Source organism: Marmota marmota, unplaced genomic scaffold (assembly GCF_001458135.2).
Source record: "Marmota marmota marmota unplaced genomic scaffold, marMar, whole genome shotgun sequence".
Taxonomy (NCBI): domain Eukaryota; kingdom Metazoa; phylum Chordata; class Mammalia; order Rodentia; family Sciuridae; genus Marmota; species Marmota marmota.
In genome coordinates, this window is record NW_025999960.1 from 10,199,210 (window position 1) to 10,225,343 (window position 26,134).

Consider the following 26,134-nt stretch of genomic DNA (forward strand, 5'->3'; position numbering starts at 1 on the left):
AAGGAAGGAAGAAAGAAAGAAATTAAATTAATTCTTGGACAAACTTCTATAGAGAATATAAGGAAATTCCTATTGTCCTTAAGATCCTAAAATTCATACTTGCATGTATAACTTTTTAGCCAATTCCCATGTTATGTGTTTTTTTGTTGTTGTTGTTGTCAGAATAAATTCAATAGGAACATGTTTTCTTCATGGATATATTGCTGTTCCCATGCCTTAGTTAGTATTTCTAAAGGTCTGCCCAGTAGCTCAATTTTAATATATTTATTTTCAGAGATGTATAGATATTTGAACACAATATCAACTCTATTATCACCCAAACTTTTTGTTTCATGATTAAAAATATAAAATTCTAAACTGAACATTTTAGTCCATAACAGATTTGTGAGGATATATATTACATGTGACTACACACCAGGCTCAAACACTCCTATAAATGGTCAACACCAAGAAGCACTGAAGTGAAGGATTAGTATTATGGTACCAGGCAGCCAGGTAATGGCTCATGTCTAGTTACACTCAAGCAGATTCTGTTTTTTTTTAAAAAGTGTTTGAGAAGAATAAGTAAGCTTGGGCCCAAACATGATACAGTTTCTATGTGTTTAGAAGAAGAAAACACTCCATAGACATCTAATTCAGTCCTCTTGAAGAATGGAAAACATTTTTCGACATATTTTGTAAAACATTCTCATGGGTCAAGGCAACAATACATACAAAGGAGATACACCAGGAAGCCTAGCAATTATTAACCAACACTCACCATATCACCAATAACCTCTGAATTTATTTTTGATATATTTTAGATGAGAAAATAAAATGAATAATTAACATAAGCTGAAAAGCTTTGGGTAAATTATTTATCCTCATCTATAACACAAGAATAATACTAGTATTGACCTTATAGTTTACTCTGAAGCTTAAATAAATTAAATTATAAAACCCCTTTACATGATGTAAGATACATAGGAAGCATTCAGATATTGTAGCTATAACTATCATCATTACTACTGATTTAATGGATAATATGCTTTCACTTTCATAGTCTTTATTTCTAAATGGCAGTATAGTTTATTTGCATAGAGTGCCTGAAAACTACAAAAAACATAAATAAGGACTTGAAGACCACCCACTTCTACAGGAATAGTCCAGAATGTCTAGCACCTAACAACTTAATAAAGTTTAATAAACTTTAATAAAGATTTGACAAGACACAGATATAATAAGAAATATAACTGAGAGATTTTTATAAAATGATTGATTCATAAAATATACCTAATTAATCCAGAGAACAGATTGTAGGGAGGGGGGAATTCAGTTGTATAAAACTTAAGAGCATCAGACATTTAATTCCACAACTGAGTAAGAAGAGAGTTTTTAAGGGATCACCTAACATAAAGAAATTAGATGTTTAAGTACAAGTATTTTTTAGTGAATGCTGAGCTGCATGATTTACTAAGAAATATAATCTTCACCTCTGAAACCAAACACAGACATTCTCCCTCTCTCTTGCTCCCTGAAATAATTATGCAATGCAGGCATACGTACATATACACACATTCTTATTCTGAACTAAATCCTAAATGGTAAGCAATAAATAGTTAAGAATAGAAGCTACTGTGGTAGTAAATACTGATAAAAGCAATATGGTTCAAAGAGTGAGGGCTTGCTATAGGAAGCTTCAAGGTGGATCTAAATCCTGAGTTTCCTGAATTAATCCAAGGACCCAAGTAATGAAGATTCTTTGGATTCCTACAAAATCCTCTCTTGAGGAAAACACACTTTTTGAACTGGCTATGTCCCAATCCCCTGGGTTAATATTAAGTAAATGTGAGCTCACAATGTACACAAACAAGTCAACAAAGAGAGAGCAGAAATGACATATCTGGCTCTGAAAAATTTCATATGTGGGAGTTTTCAGGGACTAATATAAAATTACTCCATATAAAATGTTTAAGGAAACATGAAATTCAATTACAAATATGAAAAAAATGTTTTAAAATGTAAAAAATGAACAAATAAATTGCAATTAAGAATTAAACAGCATATTTTAAATTAAAATTTATGTTAAAATACAAATTTTGAAGGATTTTTGAAGGATTAGTTAAACATCTAATTAGATACAACCAGAGAGAGAGAGAGAGAGAGAGAGAGTAAAATGGAATATAGAGCTGCTTGAAGAGATAAAGAAATGAAGGTATGGAGAAAAGAATAAGAATTCAACACAGATGTAATCTGAAACCCAAGGTAAGAACAGATAGAATTAAATAACAAAATTTGAAATAATACAATGAAAAACAAATGACAATTTTCAGAAATGATGCAGGATAGTGATCAGCAGATATTGAAATCACAATATTTCCCAAATGGGATAAATAAAAAGAAATCTATCCATATTAAGGCAAATTTTTCATGAAACTACATTATATCTGAGACAAGAAGAGGATCTTATTAAAAAAAAAAAAACAGCTCATCGATGAATCTATAACTAAACAGGCTGCAATTCTCAATAGCAAAATCCAGATGACAAAACAATGACATTAGAAATACTGAAAGAAAATAACTGTCAACCTAATATTGGTACCTACAAAGCTATATTTTCAAACTGAGAGTATATTGAAGACATTTCCAATAACATTCAAATTTTAAAAAATTTGCCACTAGTACATCATCACTAAAGAATAATTTTAAAGAATATAAATGAGGAAAAAAGGAAAACAACTTCAGAAACAAGATTTGAGAAGAAAGATGAAATTATGAAAATTTTGTAAACATGGGAACATATTTAAACAAATGCTGAATATAGCACAATGACATCCAATATGCAGGCTATGAAATGACACCAATAAAATAGTGGACAAGAATGCCAGGTAAGTTAGGAAGAAGCTAAACAAAGTTAGTACAAGCATCATTTATTTAGGAGAGAGCTGTAGACAGGTAAGGTATTTCTTCTAGTAAAAAGCCAGAGTACCTCCAAAAATAATAAAATAGTGTATATATTTTTTTTAATCTGTAAAGGAAAAATGGTATAATAAGACTAATTTAACTCTTAATAAACTTAGAGAAAGACCAAAAAAAGGTGGCTGTGAGGCTAGCATAGAACAAAATGTGATGAACAGAAAATGGTAATTATAACTCAATAATAGTAATAATAACAACAAATGGAAATAGAGTAATAAAGGTTTACTATAGTTAATATTTTTTTTTAAAAATCCTATGCTGTTTCCAAGAAGAGAAAAAAATAAAATAAAACTAGTATGTAAGGACAACAAAAAAATTGGAGGATGGCTCAGGAAGCTGGGACAAGAGGATCACGAGTTCAAAACCAGCCTCAGCAGCTTAGCAAGGCCCTACACAACTTAGCAAGACCCTATCTCTAAATAAAATACAAAAAGAGGGCTGGGGATGTGGCCCAGTGGTTAAGTGTCCTTAGGTGCAATCCCTGGTACTGACCCCCCTCCCGCCAAATAAAAAAAAAAAAAGAAAGAAAGGAAGGAAGGAAGGAAGAAAAGAAAAATTGGAGAAAATGATGTATCTATCTATCTATCAAATATCCAATAGGAGAAAGTTGGGTAGCAACTGTGTTATCAGACATAATATATTTTAAATACAGGATCTTGAAGAAAATAATATATATTGACATTTTTAAAGTCCTACTTAAATGAACAGATCAATGCTTTATGAGGATTTTACATGCTGGTTCTAAAGGTTTTATGAAGGGTTTCTTAGGATACAAAAGTACTAACCGTAAAAGAAGAGATTTCTAAATTATCTGTTTTTACACACAAAATAAAAAACAAACAACAAATTGTTAAAAGGTATTTGAAATACTTATATAAAACACAAAAGGTTTAATATCAAGAAGTGATTTAAAAAAACAACAACAACTAAAAAACAGTGGGGCTGGGGTTGTACCTCAGTGGTAGGGCACTTGCCAAGCACATATGAGGTGCTGGGTTTGATCCTCAGCACTATATATATATATATATATATATGAAATAAAGATATTGTGTCCATCTATAACTAAATTTAAAAAAAATCAGGAAGAATACCACAGCACAAAAAAAGTGCCATATTTCTTTCTCTTATTTCATTCCTAATAGAAAAGTAAACATCAATTGCCAATAAATATATGAATTGGTTTTCAAACTTGTTAACAATCAGGGAAATGAAAATTATGATTTTTGTGATATATATTATCTTTTGATTAGCAAAAATGAGAAACTTGAAGATAACCTGTATTGACAGGATACTATCAAATTGATGCTTATATTCTACTGAAAATATGTAAATTGGTATGACCACTTTTTAAAATAATTTGCTATGTCTTACAAAGTTGAACACAGGTTAAGTATTCCTTATCCAAAATACTTATAACACATGTTCTAAGATTGGAACCAAATGTTCTAGACTTGAAAAGTTTTCAGATTTTGGAATATTTGCACAGAATTTACAGTTAATAATTCCTAATCCAAAAATCCAAATTCTAAAATGCTTCAAAATGTGAAACTTTTGGAGTGTCATGTAGGCAGATTCAGATTTTGGAGCATTTTGAATTAGGGGTGCTCAACCTGCATTAGCACACATAGTAACATCACAATTCTAATGCTAGGGAATATACCATAGCTCTTATGGCAAGATTCATGACAGAAAAAAAAAAAAGCTAGAATTAGCCCAAATATCCACTAATAGAATATTGATAAAATGTGGATGAAATATTTTACATTAGTGAAAACACATAAACTATGGCTCCAAATTTTTAAAAGAAGTAAAAGCAAATGATTTCTTGTTTAGAAACACATACATATGTAATGTTACTATTCTTCAAAAGATGAACATCCATGGTAGTAGCTACTTCTAGGACAGAAGCAGAGAAATGTAATAAGGATTGAGCACAGGCCATGTAATAGTACCAAACTAACCATTAAATCTAGTGATAGATTCATGGCCATCCATTTCATTATTTTGCTTTAAACTGGCATGTAGGTTATTATGTATTATTTCTCATGAATCAAATGTTACATAATAAAACACTTTAAATCAAGTACATCAAATTCATACCGCAGTTATCTTTAGTAACTGGAAATTAGTAGTTCTTGTTATTCTATAAAATTATAGAGGCAAAATTAAATAACAGTGACAAGTATAATTATTTATTAATACAACTAATAATAATTATTGAAATTTCAAATAAAAGGAAAACAATCTAAATAGTACTTTTGTTCAATTTAATAAACAATTATATAAGCTAAGTTTAACTGTTAAAAACTTACCTAATGTGTCACATTTCTCTCTAGCTCCACAAATGTCTTCCCTTAAAATAAAAGATACATTTTTAAACATTTTCAGAAAATACTTTTATGATTAGCCAAAACAAAAATAAAACTATTACCATAACTAACATCAAAAAGCTCTCAAAATGTTTATGCACATTCGTGAACATCAAAAGGCATACTCTATATAAGCATGTCAAAAAACAGTTGAGGCTTTAACCAAGTCCAATGAAAAACATTCTGAGTAGATAGATAGTTTACCTCCCTACCTTTACACAGTATATATAACATTACTAACCTTCTTATCAATAATTCAATGTTTTATGTATTTATGTTATACAAAATAATGTTGTTTAAATGTTACCATGTTGCTTAAATTTTTTACTTCTGCATTATTTAGTCCCTGACCATTCAATTTGAAAGTTCTCTTATCTCTTTTCTATGTTCTTTTTCCATGGCCATTTCTTCCTCCCATTAAATCTATAATCCCCCAATCTTTGCAGCTTGATATCCAAATACAATGCAGAGCAGGACCATGGACTATGATAGAGCACTATTTGTAATTTAAGTCAATTCTGCTTTAATTTAAAAAAAAGATAAATTACATGAGCTATATCGCAGCTATTTTACATGAAGTAAAGATTTTTACTTCAAAATTCTAGTCAACCTCATTTCCTTGAGGTTGACTCCCAAGTGAAAGGTTTTCACTGGTAAACCAACCAACCAAATAACAAACCTAGGATTTATATGATCTGATAGTATTAGTACTGCAGAAACAAGATGTGATTTAGCAGTGTACATATGTACTCATAAAATGGAAACAATTTTATAATATCAGAACCTGTTTTTATTATAAATAAATAGGATTAAAAACAATCCTAGCAAAGGTAATCTGGTAATTATGATATGCAGTAAACATTAAAACAAGGAATAGATGGATGGATTCATTAATAAATGGATACATAGACAGATAGAAAGAAAGAGTACAGGTCGTCCAAAAGGGGACAATCAAATAAATTTAGACACTATTTTCTCAGAAGCAACTGAAACATCAATAAGGAAACAAATAAAACCTACCCTGGTTAACTTAGGTTTATTTCCAGATATTATTCCTGTTAATTTCCAGATATTATTCTTAATTCTCTCATTCTGTCTTTTACGTAATAAAGTTTTTGGTTTAGACTAAACTATTATTCAATAACCTGAAATTGCTCATTCCTAAGGAACTACCTAGCATTCTAGTCTGAAAGAAAAGATGATTTTATTATGTTTCCATGGATCAATTCCATTTATTATTGACAAATAATTAAAGTAATGAGAAGTATCAGTCATCATGCAGGAAAGAGAGTAAAGAATTGCAGTTTGAAGGGTTATTTCCAAAACTGTACCTGGTGATAAGGACAGCAGTATCATGGTGGGAAGGGTGAGCATCATCAAGAACATTCTGAGTTTGCTGCCATAAACAAAAGTTGCGTAATGTGGTAGCTGCATTAAAACTGATGACTGGTCCTTCCTACACAAGATAATAAGCGATTCAGTATGATGTCAAAACATTTATATTCTCCCTCTTCTCCTCCCAAGTTTATTGGCACCCACACAATTTATCAAACAGTATTTTCCAATGAACATGTGGCATAATTTCTCCTTCACAGTTTTATTTAAATATATTTTAGCAACATCTAAAACATTGTTATCAAAATTGAATCTAATTAGCAAAATAACTTTAAAAATTAACACATTTAAAATCCTTCAATCTTAGGATTGTAAAAATGAATTGTTTTTTGTTACTTCCTTAGCTCAGTTCAACACTTTTGTTATCCTATTTTATTTCCATTCATCACAACAGAAAAGGGTAACATCACTCCTCTTCAAATTAAGTTTTTAAAGTAAATTTTTAGAAATTTCTAATAAGAGTTCTGTGGTCTACATAAAACCCTATTAAAAGACTACCACAGCCAGGCATGTTGGCGCATGCCTGTAATCCCAGCATCTTGGGAGGCTGAGACAGGAGGATTATGAGTTCAAAGCCAGCCTCAGCAACAGCGAGACACTAAGCAACTCAGTGAGACCCTATCTCTAAATAAAATTCAAAAAATAGGGCTGGGGATATGGCCCAGTGGCCGAGTGCCCCTCAGTTTAATCCCCGGAACCCCCCCCCAAAACAAAGACTACCATAAATAAAATTACATTTTAGATCTGTCCTTACCTGTTCATTGTGAATTACAATTAATTTTACAATTACTATGTTTATAAGATTTCCAATACTTGAGTCCTTGTAGATTGCTGCAACCTGAAAAAAAATAAAAAGTAGGATTATATGTCTAAAATGAAAATTTCTTCTCAAAACAAATTGAAACCAGTCCTAGAGCATCTATTCTCCAATTTAACTGCACAGTGAAGTCTCTTAGAGAACTTTTACAAATTCTCATGTTCAGGTCACATTCCTTTTTTTTTTTTTTTTGTAGTTGTAGATGAACACATATGCCTTTATTTTATTTGTTTATTTGTATGTGGTGCTGAGGATCAAACCTAGTGCCTCACACATGCTAGGCAAGTACTCTGCCACTAAGCTACAGCCCCAGCCCTCAGGTCACATTCTTTATCTATTAAATTAGGATCTCTATGGCTGTGAAATGGGCATCAGCTCTTTTTAAAGACGCTTTTTAAAGTCCCTATAGTGAAACAAAAGTTTGAGAACCAGTATCCTAAACCTTGCTACTGAGATTGGTCCATGTATTGGTAGCATCCACATCACCTAGAACTGGTAAGAAATATAAACTCTCAAAACCCTCTTAAACAAAATCCTAAGTGATTTGACCGCATAATAGATTCTAGAAACTACTGTTAGGGATGATTCAACAAGAAATTCACTTTATTCTGGGTCTTATCTACAGTTTAAATGACCACAATATTCCATAAAATTGTAAATTTGTCATATTCTTTTCTGGTAGTTTTATGTTATATTCTTTTCCATAGTTGCATATTTTCAATTCTGATTATTTTTGACATTTAACACTACTTTAATACATGGAGGTAGATTCATCTAGAATCATACAAATAGCTGTAGGAGAGGCCATACGTAAATTAGAATCTAACCCTCAATTGTCCAAGACTGACATGCAAATCTATGAGGCACTCTGGATGGATTCAGTTCATGATTCATATTAAGGTGCTATCCTCTTTCCAAATTCATATTCTTTTCTTATATCCCTCAAAGAGGTTATCACAAACCAACCTAGGTGTCCTTCAACAGATGAATGGATAAAGAAAATGTGGTATATATCCATACACACATACACACACACACACACAATGGAACATTATTCAGTCACAAAGAAGAATGAAATTATGGCATTTGCCAGTAAATGGATAGAACTAGAGACTATCATGCTAAGTGAAATAAGCCAATCCCAAAAAACCAAAGGCCAAATGCTCTCTCTGATATGCAGATGCTCACACCGAATAAGGGGAGAGGGGGAATAGAAGTTCATTGGATTGACAACTGATATGCAGATGCTTACACACAATAAGGGGAGAGGGGGGATAGAAGTTCATTGGATTGAAAAAGGGGAATGAAATGAAGGGAGGAGGGATGGGAATAGGGAAGACAGTGAAATGAACAGAACATAACTTTCTATGTTCATATGTGAATACACAACCCCTGTAACTCTACATCATGTACACCACAAAAATGGGATCTAATTAGAAAAAGTCATACTCCATGTACATATCAAATTATACTCTATTGTCATGTATATCTAAGAAGAACAAATTAAAAAAAAAAGACGTTACCACTGCAAAAGAAATGCCTTCCACGGGCAATGCCTCTGCCTTGTACTCCTTCAGAGACATCACACGGTCTAGACACAAGCCACCTGTGCAGTGAAAACTACCTCTGATGCCTAGATCACCTTCTCATGAGCTACTGACCAAGCCAAGACAGCTAACTGCTTCAGGGAATACTACTTCCCTCATGTGTTTAATAAACAAATGTTCAGCATCTACTCCTTGCAATGTTTGCAGGAGATAAAAAGAGGACATGGTCCCTGGCTTTGTAGAACTTACAGTTTGCTAGAAGCAATGGGTACCAGGACCCTCACTCCATCAGCCAAAACTTCTTCTACACAATATATAACATGAACATGACTACTGTCAATGCCTCTAGTGCCAAAGATACCACTATCAGAACCAGAGCCAAAAGCATCTCTGGAGCTGCTGACACTGCTGGGTCAGCATGGGCAAATACACATTCCAGCACCTTTATTGTTGTAATGGTGCAGCCACAAATACTTACAGGTTTGTCATCTTTACCAGCAGTAATGTCTTTGGCTCTAGTGGTAGCATTTTTTGGCAAGAGTGGTAGTAGCCCCAGTGGGGTTGACAGTAAGTTAAGGCAGTGAGTCAGATGATTCGTGATTTCAAAAAGGTCTGTTAGCACTGCAGTATTGCTCACTTTAAAATGAGAGCTGTGGAAATGTATAGTTGAATTTATAAATATTCGTTTTACATGCAACTTTTAAAAATATATTTGCCATAAGAACCAGTATACCTATATGTCTGGCTTTAGAGACTTCCTTTGATACTATGAGTTTAAAAGTAGGTATTTTCTAAGTCAAATTACAGGGCAAATGACATATAGCAAAAGTATTTATAAAGTCTCTTTTTTCCCAAATAATGAAAAACAGTTGGGTGCTCATACACAACAGGTATACCTTGTACTACATTTGGTGTTTAAAGGTACTGTCACTGAGTAACTCTATTCAATAATACTGACCTATGATTTAATCAATGGATAGCCATATGGCTCATTTGGTATTCACAGAATTTTAGAATCAGTATGTACAATAATGTGCTTTTCTCATCCATAAAACCAGTGCCCTATATTAGAAAGTCTTGATGGCAGTGTACTAGTTCCCTACTACTAATAAGTACATAAATGATAAGCAATAAATAAGTAAAGAACAAATACATAAAATAAATATTGAATGATTATTACATACCAATGTGTTGTAAATTTAAATGTATTAATTCATTTAAAAAAAGTTCAATGAGATAGAAACTATTATAGTGTACTTTTTACAAGTAAGAAAACTAAGATACAGAGAAGTTCAGTAATGTATTGAAGTTTAGGCAACTGGTAAACAACAGGACCCAATTTCCATCCTAGGCAGTCTGACTTTAAAGCTCTGACTATTTCATATTATCTTGCAAGTTTTCAGCATTTTACCTCAAGTTCTCATCATTATTTCTTGGTATAAAAACTACTTCAAACCCTGTTTCAACTCATTCCCTAACCTCTATTGCTACTCTCCTGCAGGGTCACTTGACCATGGCATTGGAGAAGTTCTATGTAGTCAAGAGACTGGGTTTAAATTTTATCTCTATTACCAATTACAAGACAGTTGGCTCAACCCTGAAAAATGGAATTACATATTTTGGTCTTAATATTGGCAACAATGTTGACCCACAGCATTGGGTCCCCTTGGCCACAATGCCCTTGTGTACTGAATTAGAATGAACCAGGTAATGTTGGGGGGTACGAATGATATTTTAGAACTTTTTATTATACTCATTAACACATATTATTTGTGCAAATTTATGGTTTCCACTGTGACATTTCTACACATGCATGTGTCATGCTTTGATCATGCCCACCCTCCCTTCTACCCCTACCCTTCCCCTCTCTCTCTCTTGTTTCCCCCAATGCCCTTTTCCTCCCCAAGTAGATTCTTTCTTTTAAGGTCATCTTTTATTCTTTCTTTCTTTCTTTTTTTAAGGTTTCCACATATGACTGAAACATGTGATACTTGTCTTTCTGTGTCTGGCTTATTTCACTTAACATGATGCCTTTGAATTCCATCCATTTTCATGATTAGTTTTTATTTTAGTGTGGCTGAAATTTGCCCCTTACTGAAAACATCAGGAATCCAAGGAATTGAAAAATATAAATTTAATTTAATTCAAGTGAAATAAATGCCTCTAATAATAGCAATTACGTCTGAATTCTTGAGGCTCAAATGATTTTTCTTAAATTTACATTATTAAGTGTGTGACAATGTGAATATTATGAAGTAAGCCTTAGTAAACACAATGGCATGTGAAGCTTTCTGGCCTATAGTAAATACCTCAGGTATATTAAATAAAATATCACTGAATATCAAAATAAGCATGCTGAAGAAAATAATTGCTCTACTTACATGTATTTTGGTAGTTTAATAATATCTATAAATGCCATTTTAACTTGATGCTGTTGTCCAAATATGAGGATAAAAACTTTAGAATAGAAGATTGGAATATGACTGCTCATTTAATATACCTATTTCACTAGTTATACACATTTGTGTTCTTTCCCAGTGCTGCTAATTACAGATACCCTTTGAAAAAATAGAGATCCATGAGCTATATTCACAACATATCATGGAACTCTAAAAAGTAAATTAAATCACATTCACTTTTCTATATCATTGTTTTCAGACATTTTGTTAAACTGTCAAAAAGTTTAACAAAATATCACATTTGTTTACTTGGTGCAGGATAGGTAAAGGTAAATGATCTTCTTTCTAAATTTTGTGTCTATAGTCCATTAGCTTAATTCAATCACTTTCCCATTACATGTAAGAACTCAATGCATAAAAACTTTTTCTTTACTTTGAGCTTTCCTTCAAATAGCTTACTATCACATTCCAAATCTCAATCACATTTTCCTAAATTACGATGATCCAATCAGAACATTACCAATAATCCAAGTATGTATGTTTGAATAATGTAATCAGTACCTTCCAAAATAATGGGAAGAAAACATGCAAAACCTGCATGGTTCTTTCTTCAACCAGAAACAGCTGTTGACACTTAAGTGGAGGATGCATTCCTCTCACCTCTTTAGAGAAACTTTGGAAATGGACTTCACAAGTAGAGATAAAACAAGCTGGACTAGATTTGATAAACTCTGCATATGTGACCAATTGGCTTAGTTTGCCCAAGTGTGAAGGATTTGCAAAGAGACTTTATGAGACTTTCAATGCCAGAATTTTAAAAGTCCCACACAAACAGTAAGAGCTTTCATTTTTTTTTCTAAGTTGCCTCCCATCTTCAACATTATTTATATAGCGGTGATTGGTTTGTTACCAATAAAACAACAATGTGTATAGAGTACTTTATAATCTGATGACTTCTCTATATTCTCATTTGAACATTCTTTCAATGAAAGAAAAATGAAGAAAGCACCAAACCCAGATATTTAGAAGTCACCTGAAATTTGGCCTCTGAGTAAGAAAGCCGACATACACACAAACAAAAAAAAAAAAAAAAAAAAAAAAGAAAAGGAAAAAAAATCCTCAAAAAGAGACCCTCCTTGGGGCTGGGGATGTGGCTCAAGCAGTAACACACTCGCCTGGCATGCGCGGGGCTAGGTTCGATCCTCAGCACCACATAAAAATAAAATAAAGATGTTGTGTCCACCAAAAACTAAAAAATAAATATTAAAAAGGATCTCTCCCTCTCCCTCTTTAAAAAAAAAAAGAGAGACCCTCCTAAATTTTTCCTCCTACTCCACCTATATTTGGAATGTTCCCCTTTTACTCAACCCTACTGCATCACTGTCTCCCTGTAAATGAAAACTTAGTGCAAAACAGATGACAGCTTCTACAAAAATCCCACCTTCAGCTAAAATCTGCTATCATTCTAGTAGGACTAAAAATCTAGGAAATAACATGTATACATGCATTGGTCTGTTATTCCAAGCAAAATCAGACACAGGACTCTCCATGAAGTCAGACCGTTAGCTTCTCCCTCAAAGAACTCTGCTTTAAAACTCACATAGCCAACTTCAGTTACTTCATGACATGCCACAATATCTTCGTTTTGTTGTTGTAGATGGACACAATACCTTTATTTTATTTATTTATTTTTATATGATGCTGAGTATTGAACGCAGTGCTTCACACATGCTAGGCAAGCTCTCTACCACCAAGCCACAACCCCAACTTCACAATATCTTCTTAACAGTGATGATCTTAATTGATTTGCATGTAAAATCAAAATAAATATTTTTGAGGGTGGTGATGGCACCAAAAATGCATGCAAATATTCCAAAATTATTCTTGTATTCCTTTACTTCTTCTAGTAAGTTTCTCCAAAGTACTGACATCATTTATCTGTCTCTTACCAGCTTCAAAAACTGTTTCATTTGTAAAATCTAATATTTTCCTTCAATATTCCCCTTAACCCAGTTTTCTTAATAAGTGTCACTACTTAAACCATTTCAATTGCAAAGCTGATTCCAATATTCTATTTAATTAGTACCATTTCCTACTTTATAAACTGACATCCTCCACATCTAGTTCTCATTAGAATTTCTTGATTTTAAGTACATCACACTCACATTTATAATGACACACCTAAATAATTATTTTGGATTCAGAAGTGTAAAAATATGTCATCAGGATAAATATCTATAGATATCCCTGTGTCATTTAAAACTTTCAATTTCAATAGACAAAATGAGTTTTATATTATATAATTGCAGAAAATTACTTTGGATCATCTTTGTTTACCAAAATATACTACATTCAGAAAAAAAATATTACTTTAATTTTATTCACTAATAAATTCTTTCAGTAATGTTCATTGAGCACCCACTTTGTAGATACTACATTTAGGCAGCATAGAACATGATATAATTATAAAAATTTAAGATAAAATGTAAAGTAAAATGATAAGACTCTCAGGATCTTCAAGCTACAAGAAATGTAACTGGTAATTTCTGGTTAAGGGAAATTGAAAAGGTACTACAAATGTGTCTTAACCAAGTCTTTTCAACCAACTGGGTCTAAATTCCCTCTATGTGTACTTCTAGCTGTGGTATATGTTCAAATTATCTGAATCTGCATAAATAGGTGACTGTATCATTTGTCAACTAAATCAGAATACTCATGAGAATAAAAGGGGGTGCTTTTAGTAATAACTCTAAAGCAACTACCCAAATTCAAGAATGTTTCAGGAAGTATGACGAGTGTGTGTTTATATTTGTACACACATGTATACATGTGATATAGGAAGCTGCCTCTCACAGAGAACTGGTGCTTTTCACTAGCATTAGAACTTCAGTCTATGAACAATGGTACCAACATTGCTCAACAGAGAAATTAACATCAGATCAAAGACTCTTACACCTATTGTGATCTTTACTCCGAGATTGCTAAGATAGCTTTACTGGCAATAATTTATCTCTTTATCCCTAAAAACATATTTATAACTTAAAAGATTGTTTGTCCAAATTTCTGATTTAGGGAATGTAGCAACAGTACAAAAAACACACTCTCCCCTTGAGTAGGGTAAAGTTTTAAAATTCAGATTCAAAGATCAGTGTGACAAGGATATTCCCTGTCACTAGAGGGCAGAAGCTATGCATGTGATGCAGTAAAGAACAATTCAAGCATTTTCTAGCAATGGTTTCACACATTTTTAAATATTTAGAAAGTTGTGCAAGTAACAGAATAGTATTCCTGGTATATATCTTTCTAAGCTAAACTTCAGTGAAGTCTAATTTCTAGATACAATTTGTGTACATGAAGAGTTTGGGGAAAAAACACATTGTTTTAATTATGTAAAAAAAATAAGTGCTTTAGGTAATATAAAAGTAATAATAAGTTACTTACAATTGACATTAGGGTTAGTACATAGTGCTGCAAATTCTGTCCATGATGCTGAACCATCTTAGCATCGGCTGTAACCATAACTTCCACATATCTTGGGTATGATAAAAAACGTTTATTCCTGGAATGTAATTGACTTCTTTCATCTTCTAATGATATATTTTTTGAAGTACATCTGAGAACTCTTTCCTTCTTTATATTAAGATCTTCATTCATGTTGCTATAGTTGTGAAAGCGTAAAGCAGTTTTCTTTATTTGATTTTCTGGGAGGAAAAAAGAATACAATATAGAGCTATTAAAAGTTGGACAGGACTAAAGATATTTCACAAAAGTGAATAGCCAAAATATTTAATACTTACACATCTGCCTCTAATATGAAACAATAAAAAGACAAAGAGTAACAAAATGTTTGCAGAATGTTCAAATTTTTACAGAGTATACTAACAAAATTGTATGTATGTCTTATTTTAACAATTTTAAGTATTCAAAAATATCTATTAATTACTGAGTGGAAAATAAAAAGGGTCTTATAATTTAAAAAGCTGAGACCACATTAAAAACTATATAAATTAACAATTCTCAACATAAAATTGTTGAATACTGGAATATGAGATATGAGGCAGGATGAATTAGGTATATGTGTTTTGATAATGAAAAGATGTCCCTGACACATTTATAAATTAAAAATGTAAGTAGCATGTAAAACTGGCTCCCATTTTTGTAAAAAATATTTCTCAAAATATATAAGTACATATTCAAAAATTTATATAATGAACCAAAAATGTCTGGAAGCACACATGTCAAACTTTTAACATTGACTATACTGGGTAGGTAGGAGAGAAGGGAATAGAAAAGCTATTGGAGCCAAGCTAGATGCCCTTCAGTGGATGGGTGAATAGATAAAAAAAAAAAATGTGGCATATATATGCAGTGGAATTTTACTCAGCAATAAAAGAGAATAAAATCATGGCATATGCAGGTAAATGGATGGCGCTGGAGAAAATAATGCTAAGTGAAGTTTGCCAATCACAAAAAAACAAATGCCAAATGTTTTCTCTAAGGAGGCTGATTCTTAGTGGGGTAGGAAGGAGGAGCATGGGAGGAATAGATGAATTCTAGATAGGGCAAAGGGGTGGGAGGGAAAGGAAGGGGGCAGGGGATTAACAAGGATGGTGAAATGTGATAGACATCATTATCCAAAGTACATGTATGAAGACACGACTTGGTGTCAACATAATTTATATATAACCAGAGATGAAAAATTATGCTGGATACGTGTAACAAGAATTGTAATGCATTCCACTGTCATTTATTTTTTTAAAATCAATTAAAAAAATAATTTCCTTAATATCTCAATGCCCTTTAACATAACTTGTTTTGTCATTATAATTTAATAAATAAAATTTTATTTATAAAACAGCACCTATTAATATTTTGTAGACTTAATATTTAATTATATTACATTTCCTTGGTACTTATACAAAAGTAGTATAGCAAATGACAAGGTAACCTTTGCAAATACCCTATATAAGTCATTACTCCAAATATACTTGCCAATTCAATTATGTCACTAATTTTAGGGGGATAGGGGGGACTGGGGATGGAGTCTGGAGATACTTTATCACTGAAATACATCCTCCAGTACTTTTTATTATTTATTTTGAGACAGGGTCTCACTAAGTTGCTGAGGCTGACCTTGGGCTTACAATTCTCCTGCCTCAGCCTCCCAAGTTGCTCAGATTATAGGCATGCACTACCATGCTCAATTACATCACTTCTATGCAATGTTTTCCTTTCTATTTCTGTTCCATTAAGTCAAATGTTAAAATGATGTCTCCTCCTTTATTAATAACCAGTGTATTATGACCCAAAACTAATTTAGACCAAACCAAAATGCAAGATCATGCATGTCATGGAAAAATGATAATCTGCCTGCTCGAACATAAAATCCTTAAAAATTAAATCAGTGATTATAATACTTATACAGTATAGACTTATAATGCCAGAAGAATATTAGAAATTAATGATAATATAAACTACCAAAAATTGTTAATGATAATGTGAATAGAAGTCCTATTGCCACCTAACAGTCAACATGTATGTAACTAAACTCATCATTTTCCTCTCCCGTTACCAGTTCCCCTATTTCTATTGTGAATGAAGCCTCCCAGTGCCCATGATTCACACTCAAACCTGTACACCATCATGGACTCTTTCACCTTCCCCTCATACTTAGGTTCTAGTTGCCACATTTTGCCATTTCTCCTTCAAAATGTTCATTGAACTGCTCCTCTTATAATGACCTTTCCTTTAAACTCATACAGGTCTTTCTCAGAACACTCTTAGAATCAAGAACGCAAAATTAGACACAAAGAGTCCCCCAAATAGTTCTGCTATTATCAATTTATTGTCTCTCCCAGTCATATTTTATTTATGTCAAAAAATGTTCACTTTTAGAAATATTCATTTTTTTCTCATCCTTATTAAGCTGAGATAAACAGATTTTCATTAGAACATCGGCATAAGATTAAGTCCGAGTTCCGTTTCTCATTAGCTCACCATTAAACACAGTCACTATCACAATCGCCACCACCAAACTGTAAATTCCTTAAAAACTGAGAAAACTGTTGGGCAATCTGTTCTAAGTGCTCAATAAATGTTCATGGGAAACAGAAAACAGGGTTAGGATAAAGAAAGGAAAATGGAGAATGGAGTTAGAAACCAGAAGGATAGAGAGGGAGGGAGATGTAAGAAAGGAATACACAGAGGAAGAAGACAAAAAGAGTTTATCAGTCCAGAATTCATGGTAGGGAAAATACTAATGTGATGTACAATAGAAGCAGTTAAAAGATAAATTACCTTCGACTTTTCTAACACAAGTATAATGTTTATTTTGCTATCTATATGTAGACTGGAATTGATAAGAGTGCTATGTATTTGACCAGATGGAGAAAAAATATTTTCCCTTCTCCAACAGCACATAACCAGTCATTTTTAAAATTGGGGCATAAAATCCAAGGACATATATTTTAGTCTGTCAACATTTGAAATCACTTGTTGAATGCCCTACAGCTCAAAGAACTGAGGGTTCCTTGGAATAAAATGACCACATCATTTTATTGTGAAATCTAACATATCTTCACAGAGTTTTAAGTTATTGCGTTTTCTTATTAATACTAATATTAACAATAACAATAATACACATAATACCAACAAAGAGTTTATTACCTACCATGTACTGGCACACTTCACATGTTAGCAAAACCTCTATGAAATAAGCACTGTTATTATTCTTATTTTATAAAGCAGGAAAATGAGGAACAGGGAGGGTAAATACACTCCCTGACCATGGTAATATAGCTAATAAGATATAAATCTGTAACACACTTATATTTTAAATCAGTGGCATTAAAAAACAAAAACCATGAAAACCTATAGTTCCCTATGATTTTTTGATATCATTAGAAATCTCAGACACTACTTTAGAATTAGGGCTTATAGTTTATAAATTATTTTATAATGCTCTATTTCAAAGATTTTCATAAGTTACAGTGCCTTCTAGTAATAAATGTGGAGAAGACTTTCCTTTGGCCAGCTAAAACTTGAAGCATAAAAGAATCATTACATCATCACTCTTGCCAGCATCACTGAATCAGCTATTATTACTGTGCACATTTTAAAACAGACATGTGATACAAGTTAAGTGAAATTTCGAGAGCCACCAGCTGAGTAAGTGTCATAACAAAGAAATGAATTCAGATTTCCTCAACATCAATTATTACAGCTAAATACCACATCACATGACTCTTCCAAAGGTCATATGTAGTAATACATGCAGAACGTTGAGAATTTAGTAACCAGAGTCATGGGAAAAGCTGCTTCCTAAAAGACTAAAAGAGGGAACTAGTTAGCCATATTCACAAAAATATGGGCTTTCGTCCTCCCTGCATTACAGAAACACAGAGCTGAGCCAGGACTTGAATATAAAAGCTTGCAGCTCTACTTTGGACAAAGATTTGAGATCAATCTGGTGCTGTTCATTCATTCAGTGGCCTTGAAGAAAGATGGCAATAAAGGAAACTCCCAAATAACTCTCATTAATGCTACACACAAGAAATTCCAGTTATTCCGTTATGTGTGCCGGCAGGACAATGAGGCACAGTAGTCATGTGTCACAGAATAAATGCTCTTTTATCTCCCACATTCTCAAGAAGTTTAAACCATAGTGCTTCCTCTGAAGTCAAAGCCAGTATTGTGATTTACAATGTCCTAAGTGTTCAGGTGAATTCACCATGAACTTAAAGAAGTTTACATTTCTGGCCTCTCACTTGCAAAGTCCCTTTGTAAGGCTTTGGAAGGAACATTAGAAATGTCGCAATCATAATTTTCTATTATTTTTCTTTAAAAAGTTTACTTTAAATTGTTTAATCTATAGGCTTTGAGAAGTGGTCATCAGATAATCCCAATTTGATAGATTATATGGCAAATTATCCAAATCATGATAATGGAGAAATAAGTTGAATGAAAATCCTAGTCAGTTTTGCACTGAGAATTTTACTAGTTCTTTCCTTTACCACAGAGTGTATTTTATTTCTAAATATCTCAATCCCCTACATAGTTTTGTCTCCCTAAATACAAATAAAGTTTAACTGTTAATCCATTTGTCAAAAATTTCCCATTCCTTCTGAATCTCTTATCAATGACTCACATCTCCTTTTGCTCAAATGTATCCCCAAAAGTTCTTACAATTTCAGTATCTTAACTGCCCATCTTGTGTTTGTTCATATTTTGGTTTTATTTGACCAGCATCTCTTCACTAACTTTCCACAATTCCCTGGGTACCTATTCCCATCCTCTCTTTGTTCATAGCTACAAGCATTGCCCTGACCCCACTGGCAGGGTAGATCTGGCTGATTGGACCAATGCCTCCAACAACAGGGATTGGTAAAGGACAAGTCAGGGCAAACGGTAATCAGCCCCTATACCAGGACCCTTGCTGGAACTACTCGCAATACCTGCTGGACAACTGTAGAAATAAAACCCAAGTCCCCCAATGAGGCTTACACAGACCTTCATGAGCTTCCTTCTGCTTACCTTTGCAGTGTTACATCAACTTGCCATCTCCAAGAGTCCCATATTTTGTCTTTATCAACCACCTTTAGCTCCCTAAATGGAGTAAGCACTGCCTCATCTCTATAGATATTTGCACATGCTGTTTCTGCCATACAAAATGCTTCCTACTCCCTCCCTTTCCCTAACTAATTATCTGGAGGTACAACAGAAAAATAGGTGCACAGTATATTTCAAAGGGTCAGTAATCTCAATCCCTTCTCAACAGTAGATTTGATCAACAAGATGACATGGGCCAGAAGAAATCATCAGTCTTCCTAGCAGTGAGCAAGAAATGCTAACTTTACAAACAGTGGAAGCCAATCAAATCTTAACAGAACTACAAAAAGTGGTTTGACACCATTATTTTCAAGATACTGGAATAGTTTACTCTTTGATTAGGGGTTATCAGTATAAAAGCTTCTTTCATATCTCAAGATTCAAAAACCTCTCCTATTCATTTCTGGGCTAATAGGAAAAAAATGTTAAGGAAAAAAACCCTTGCCTTCCAAACTAGAAAACAGTGAATCATTATGTCTGCCACAAAACCTTCTCTAGTTTAATAAATGAAATACATAATCCTAATACAAAGAAGGGAATTTAAAAAGAAACTTGTTATATTAATTCTTCAGAATAACCACATAGTCCTTCCTGGAAAGAACTATTGTTTTCATAGCATCTGAGGACTACATAAGTAAACTCTCTGGTTTATATCATATTGGTTCTCTTAGTCATTTGTCCATTTCACATAATTCACCCTAGTTGAGAATCTTTAACTTTATTAAAAGTAAAACTAGATAACATAAGATTTCATAAATAAATGAAATGAAACTAGAAAGCTCTAGTGATTATTGCCACAAAAAAAAAAATAATGGCAATGCAAAATGAGTATCACATACAGGCAAACTGATCCTTCTCTTTGGAATATATTATTAATAATGTAATAGTACATTCACTGTTATGGCAAGAAGAACACACAACTGGCACAGCAGGTCAGCTAATAGGATAACCCTCTACACATGGAACCAATACTCACACCACCTCTAGGTTTTACCTCAGATAGAAAACATCTGGAAACTGAGGATGAGTATGCTTCACAGTTACAGGATCAATGAGATTCGACTTTGAAGAAAGAAAGGGTATGTGTGGCTGTATAAGTGAAGTAGTTCTACTTCATAGGATTCCTAACCTTAAAACCTGATTAGGTCAAATTTCATCATGTAGGTTTTTTGTTTGTTTGGAACAAATTTTAACTCAAGAACATGACTGTAACAATAAGACTGAAGAATAGCCACGTAAGAAAATAAACTACTTTCATGCGCTATGGAATACTGATTAACAAACAAAGCAAAAGGGGATATCCAAATGATTGAGGCAAATAGTTTGTCATTAAAATATAAATACATCTTTTCAGGTTAGTAGAGTAGGATCTTTTCTTAATAAAAGGTGTACCTGTTAAGTTTCCATTATAGCCTTTGCTGGGCTTAAACAGAAACTTGGGCACCAAAAGAAAGAAGGCTTCTTCTTGGGCATGTGGCTGAACTGGGAGATAGAAGAGGGAGAGTGGCTTCAGGCTCTGCTGTGCTGACTCTAGAGGCCCCTGGGACATCCAAAAAACATGAGCATCTTGCACTTTGTACACCCAAGGTTTAATCTTAAAACAGGAACTAAAGTTAAAGCATTTTCATAAATTATGTATTGTTCAAATTAGTAGTTAAAATTTGGAAGGCAGAAAAAATAAATCATAAACAAATAAATAAAAATAAATATAAAATAAAGTTTCAGTTGATCCTGTAACTGTAAAGCATGCTCATCCTCAGCTTCAGATGTTTTGATAAATAAAAATAAAATAAAAAATGGTTTAAAATGGTGGCCAAGAAGAGCACTTTAAAAAATGCTTAGCCAGGTATGGTAGTACACTCATGTTATCCCAGGGGCAGGAGGCTGAAGCAGGAGGAGAGAGTTTTCAGAGCCAGACTCAGCAAAAGCGAGGGGCTAAGCAGCTCAGTGAGACCATGTCTCTAAGTAAAATATAAAATAGGACTGAGGATGTGGCTCAGTGATTGAGTACCCCTGAGTTCATTCCCTGGTACCAAAAATAAAAAACAAAACAAAACAACAACAACAACAAAACAATGCTTAACTCATAAAGTGAAAACAAAAATGGCAACCAGCAAAAGAAATGTGAGGAATAATTAGAAAGCAGAGAAGCAAAGATGAAAATAAAACATATCTGAGAACCTAAAGAAATGGAAACTCAATTAGGGGAAGTTGACTAAGAGTTGGGAAATGTACTCCCCAAAAAGTAACAATAAGACTAAGAGTATTGCTCTTGACAAGTAGAAGGTCAAAGTCCCATGTGACCTTTGAGAGAGCAGATTGCAGTAAAACAGGGGGCAGGAGAATGAGATATCTATCCTCATCTCTCTGTATATGTAGAGCTTGAGCTGACCTTGAAAACACCATTAACAAGTTATTAGTTCAAAATACCAGCCATGGTGATAGCCATGTTTACAATCCTTCTGTAATGACACCTTCTTGGCCAATAAATTTTTTTAAATGCTATAAAAGGCAATGATTTCAGAAATCAATAAGAGATTACAAACTGGTGTCTAACAAATCATGTTCAGCTCTCATTTTTAAAAAATCTAACCGCAAGGTGTAGTAGCACATGCCTGTCATCCCAGCCGCTTGGGAGATTGAGGCAGAAGGATCAAAATTTCAAGGCCAGCCTCAGCAATTTAGTGAGACCCTAAGCAATTTAGCAAGACTCTGACTCAAAAATAAATAGATAGCTAAATAAATAAATAAATAGGACTAGGAATGTGGCTAGGTGGTCAAGCATCCCTGGGTTAAATCCCTGGTACCTCCTTCAAAAAAAAAAAAAAATATATATATATATATATATATATATATATATATATATATATTTAACTACTTCATAAAATATAAAAGATCTGGCAATATGGTCCCACATTACCAAAGTGCCTTTTGCAAGGAGCATGTGCGTTCACTGCCCTATGGATACTCAGTGTCCTTCTGACACCTCCCCTCATCATTTCCAGTAATCACTTGATTTCTATAGCTGTAAATTATCTAATTGTGGCATTCATTTAAGAAGGAAACTGGCCAGATCTGAGAGTATCCAGGGTGATATGGCCATAGATGAAAAGAATGAATTCCTGCCATTTGCAGCAATGTGGATGGAACTGGAGGACAAGATGCTGAGTGAAATGGTCACAGAAAGACAAATACCACATGCTCTCCCTCACATGTGGAAACATAAAAGTTGACTTCATAGAAGTAGAGAATAAAACAGTTACCAGAGCCTAGGAAGGGGAGGGGGATGAAAAGAGCATTGTTAGTGGGTACAGTGTTGTAGCTGGCGAGGAGGAATAACTTCTAATATTCTACAGCACACTAGAATAACTATAATGGTTAACAATTAATTGAATATTTCAAAACAGCTAGTAGAGAGAATTTTTAATGCCCTCAATACAAAGAAATAATAAGTGTCTATGGTGAAAGATATGCCAATTATCCTAACCTGATCATTGCACATTCTGTACATGTACAGAAATATCACTCTGTACTTCATAAATATATACAATTACTATATATCAAATAAAAATATTTTTTAAATAAATTAAAGGGGGCTGGGATTGTATCTCAGTGGTAGAGAGCTTGCCTCGCACACATGAGGTCCTGGGTTCGATCCTCAGCACCACATAAAAATAAATAAGTAAATAAAAATAAATATATCAAAAATTAATTAACTAATTAATTAAAAATAAATTAAAGGAAACATATTAAATTCTCAACTATTTCCTACTCTGGCTACAACCAGAGAGGTGTAGGTCTCAACTCAGAACTCAAACTCTGTTTTCTGACTTCCAGCTTACTAAGTGCATTTTTCCTTCCCAATTAAAACATTGTTCAGAAATACTGCAAGAGTTTTCTTTATTCTAATCAGTGCACCTTCAGGAGAATCCTTCAAACAGGTGGTCCTACATATAAGTGCATTGTAGCCTCTGCTGACACTAAAACCATCTGGATTTTTCCCAGACAGAGGCTGATTAAATTATTATCTTCAAAGGAAAGGGAAATAATCTTCACAAAAATATAATTTTATTGAAAGGAGGCTGACTCATAGTGGAGTAGGGAGGGAGAACATGGGAGGAATAGATGAATTCTAGATAGGGTAGAGAGGTGGGATGAAAAGGGAGGGGAAAAGGGATTAGCAAGGATGGTGAATGTGATGGACATCATTACCCAAAGTACACGTATGAAGACATGAATTGGTGTCAACATACTTTATATACAACCAGAGATATGAAAAATTGTGCTGTGTATGTGTAATAAGAATTGTAAATGCATTCTGCTGTCATTTATTTTAAAAAATATCAATTAAAAATAAAAATATAAAAAGAAAAAGCAGTTCTCATAAATTCATAGAAATATGCAAATAGATTACTCACAAATAAAAATCTTTAAAATCTTATCAAAGTTTTGAAAATGCTTAAGGAAATTATCTTCAATTTACTTTTTAATGTGTACTTTACTTGTTTGATATTTCAATCCTTTGTTGTCAGATTGCTTCTTTTCAATTTTAGTCTCCCTCCCTTCAGTCTCCTCTCATTCAAATCCAAAACTATCATTTTTAGTGCATGATGGTTATACATGACATTGGGTTCATTGTGGCATAATCATACAATCATAGAATATAATTTGCTCCAAACCCATCTGGAAAAAAAAAGCCCCCATATCAACTGAGTAATGCTATTTATTTATTTATTTAGAAGATCATGAGCTTTCTTTGCTTTAAAGTTTGTTTCCCCAATGCCTATGGAATAGCCAGCAAAATCCTAAAGTTCTTTCAGGTCTGTGGCCTTGCCAGCCTCCCAGGACTTCACACACATCTGCACCCTGCTCTCTTGAAATGATAAATGGGTAACTCTTCTCTCTACACATCAGGATTCTGAAGATGCAAAATGCTATGCTCTCTCTTGTCTACAGCCCTTTTCTAATCAATTTTTATATACTTTGTAATATTAAGGACTCAATAACTATATGAACAAATAAATTTCGAAAAATTCAAGAAAAACACAGAAATTTAAAAATCAGTCAACATCCTAAAAACTCATTTAAAGATATTTCACTTTTCACTCACATTTGATCCTCCTTCCTACCCCAAGACATTCAGATGTGGGGCAGGGGTTGGGGATCACAAAGTCTCTTGATTGGCCCTTGGAGGATAAGCAATGAAGAATTATACTCAACATAATTCAGAGACATTTTTCTTTCCCCTTAAGTTTTATTTATTTTATTTTGTTTGGGTGGTGATGTGTGTGGGGTTTTTGTTTGATATTTTTTTCATACTGTGGGGTTTCTTATTTGCTTGCTTTGCTCTTTCCCCTGAATTTTTTACTTAGAGTATATCTGACATCTAAGAACCTAGTATACACAATGGCTAGGTCTGGCTACCAAATTTAATTTGTATGGCTTCAAGACACACAGTGAATTCTGGCCTTGGAAACAATTTAATCTAATTCATCAAGGCTGAAGCCACTATGAATTGTAACACGTTAGGTTCATGACGAACCATCCATAGAAAAATGAAAAAAAGAAATCACTTTTCCTTCTCCATTTAATCACATTAGCTCATGTGCTAAATCCGTAGGCCCACCTGTTTGAAGGATTCTCCTGAAGGTGTGCTGATTAGAATAAAAAAACCCTGAAAGTATTTCTGAACAATGCGTGAATTGGGAAGGAAAAAAAAACACCTTGGATGACATTTCACTAATTACATTCACAACTCTTCACTTTTACTAACAAAATGATGATTAGTAGCTAATTTTAGGCCATTAATTGATTGCCTTTATTAGTAATTAAAACTGTACATGTTAATTGTACCAAAAAATGGAGGAATTTAATTATTGAAAAGAATGAATACCACTTCATACATTTTAACAGATATTAAAAAAGTATTCGTGATTAAAATTAAATCCTATAGATTTCCATTCATTTTTTTATTTGTAGTTTTTAAAATAAATCTTTAGTATAAATATTTTTAAACAAAAGAACCCAGCTTTACTTGAATCA

The 26,134-nt window shown here is 33.2% G+C and overlaps 1 protein-coding gene across 1 annotated transcript in view; it reads right to left on the reverse strand.

Moving 5' to 3' along the window:
• The window catches only part of Adamts20 (ADAM metallopeptidase with thrombospondin type 1 motif 20), a 154,544-nt gene that overhangs the window by 107,748 nt on the left and 20,662 nt on the right, over positions 1 to 26,134 (reverse strand). The window contains exons 4-7 of the mRNA XM_048802443.1: positions 14,927 to 15,186; positions 7,477 to 7,560; positions 6,659 to 6,783; positions 5,271 to 5,311 (exon numbers count right to left, since the gene is read on the reverse strand). Coding sequence (XP_048658400.1) covers positions 5,271 to 5,311; positions 6,659 to 6,783; positions 7,477 to 7,560; positions 14,927 to 15,186 — 510 coding nt within the window. The remainder of the gene's footprint in view (positions 1 to 5,270; positions 5,312 to 6,658; positions 6,784 to 7,476; positions 7,561 to 14,926; positions 15,187 to 26,134) is intronic.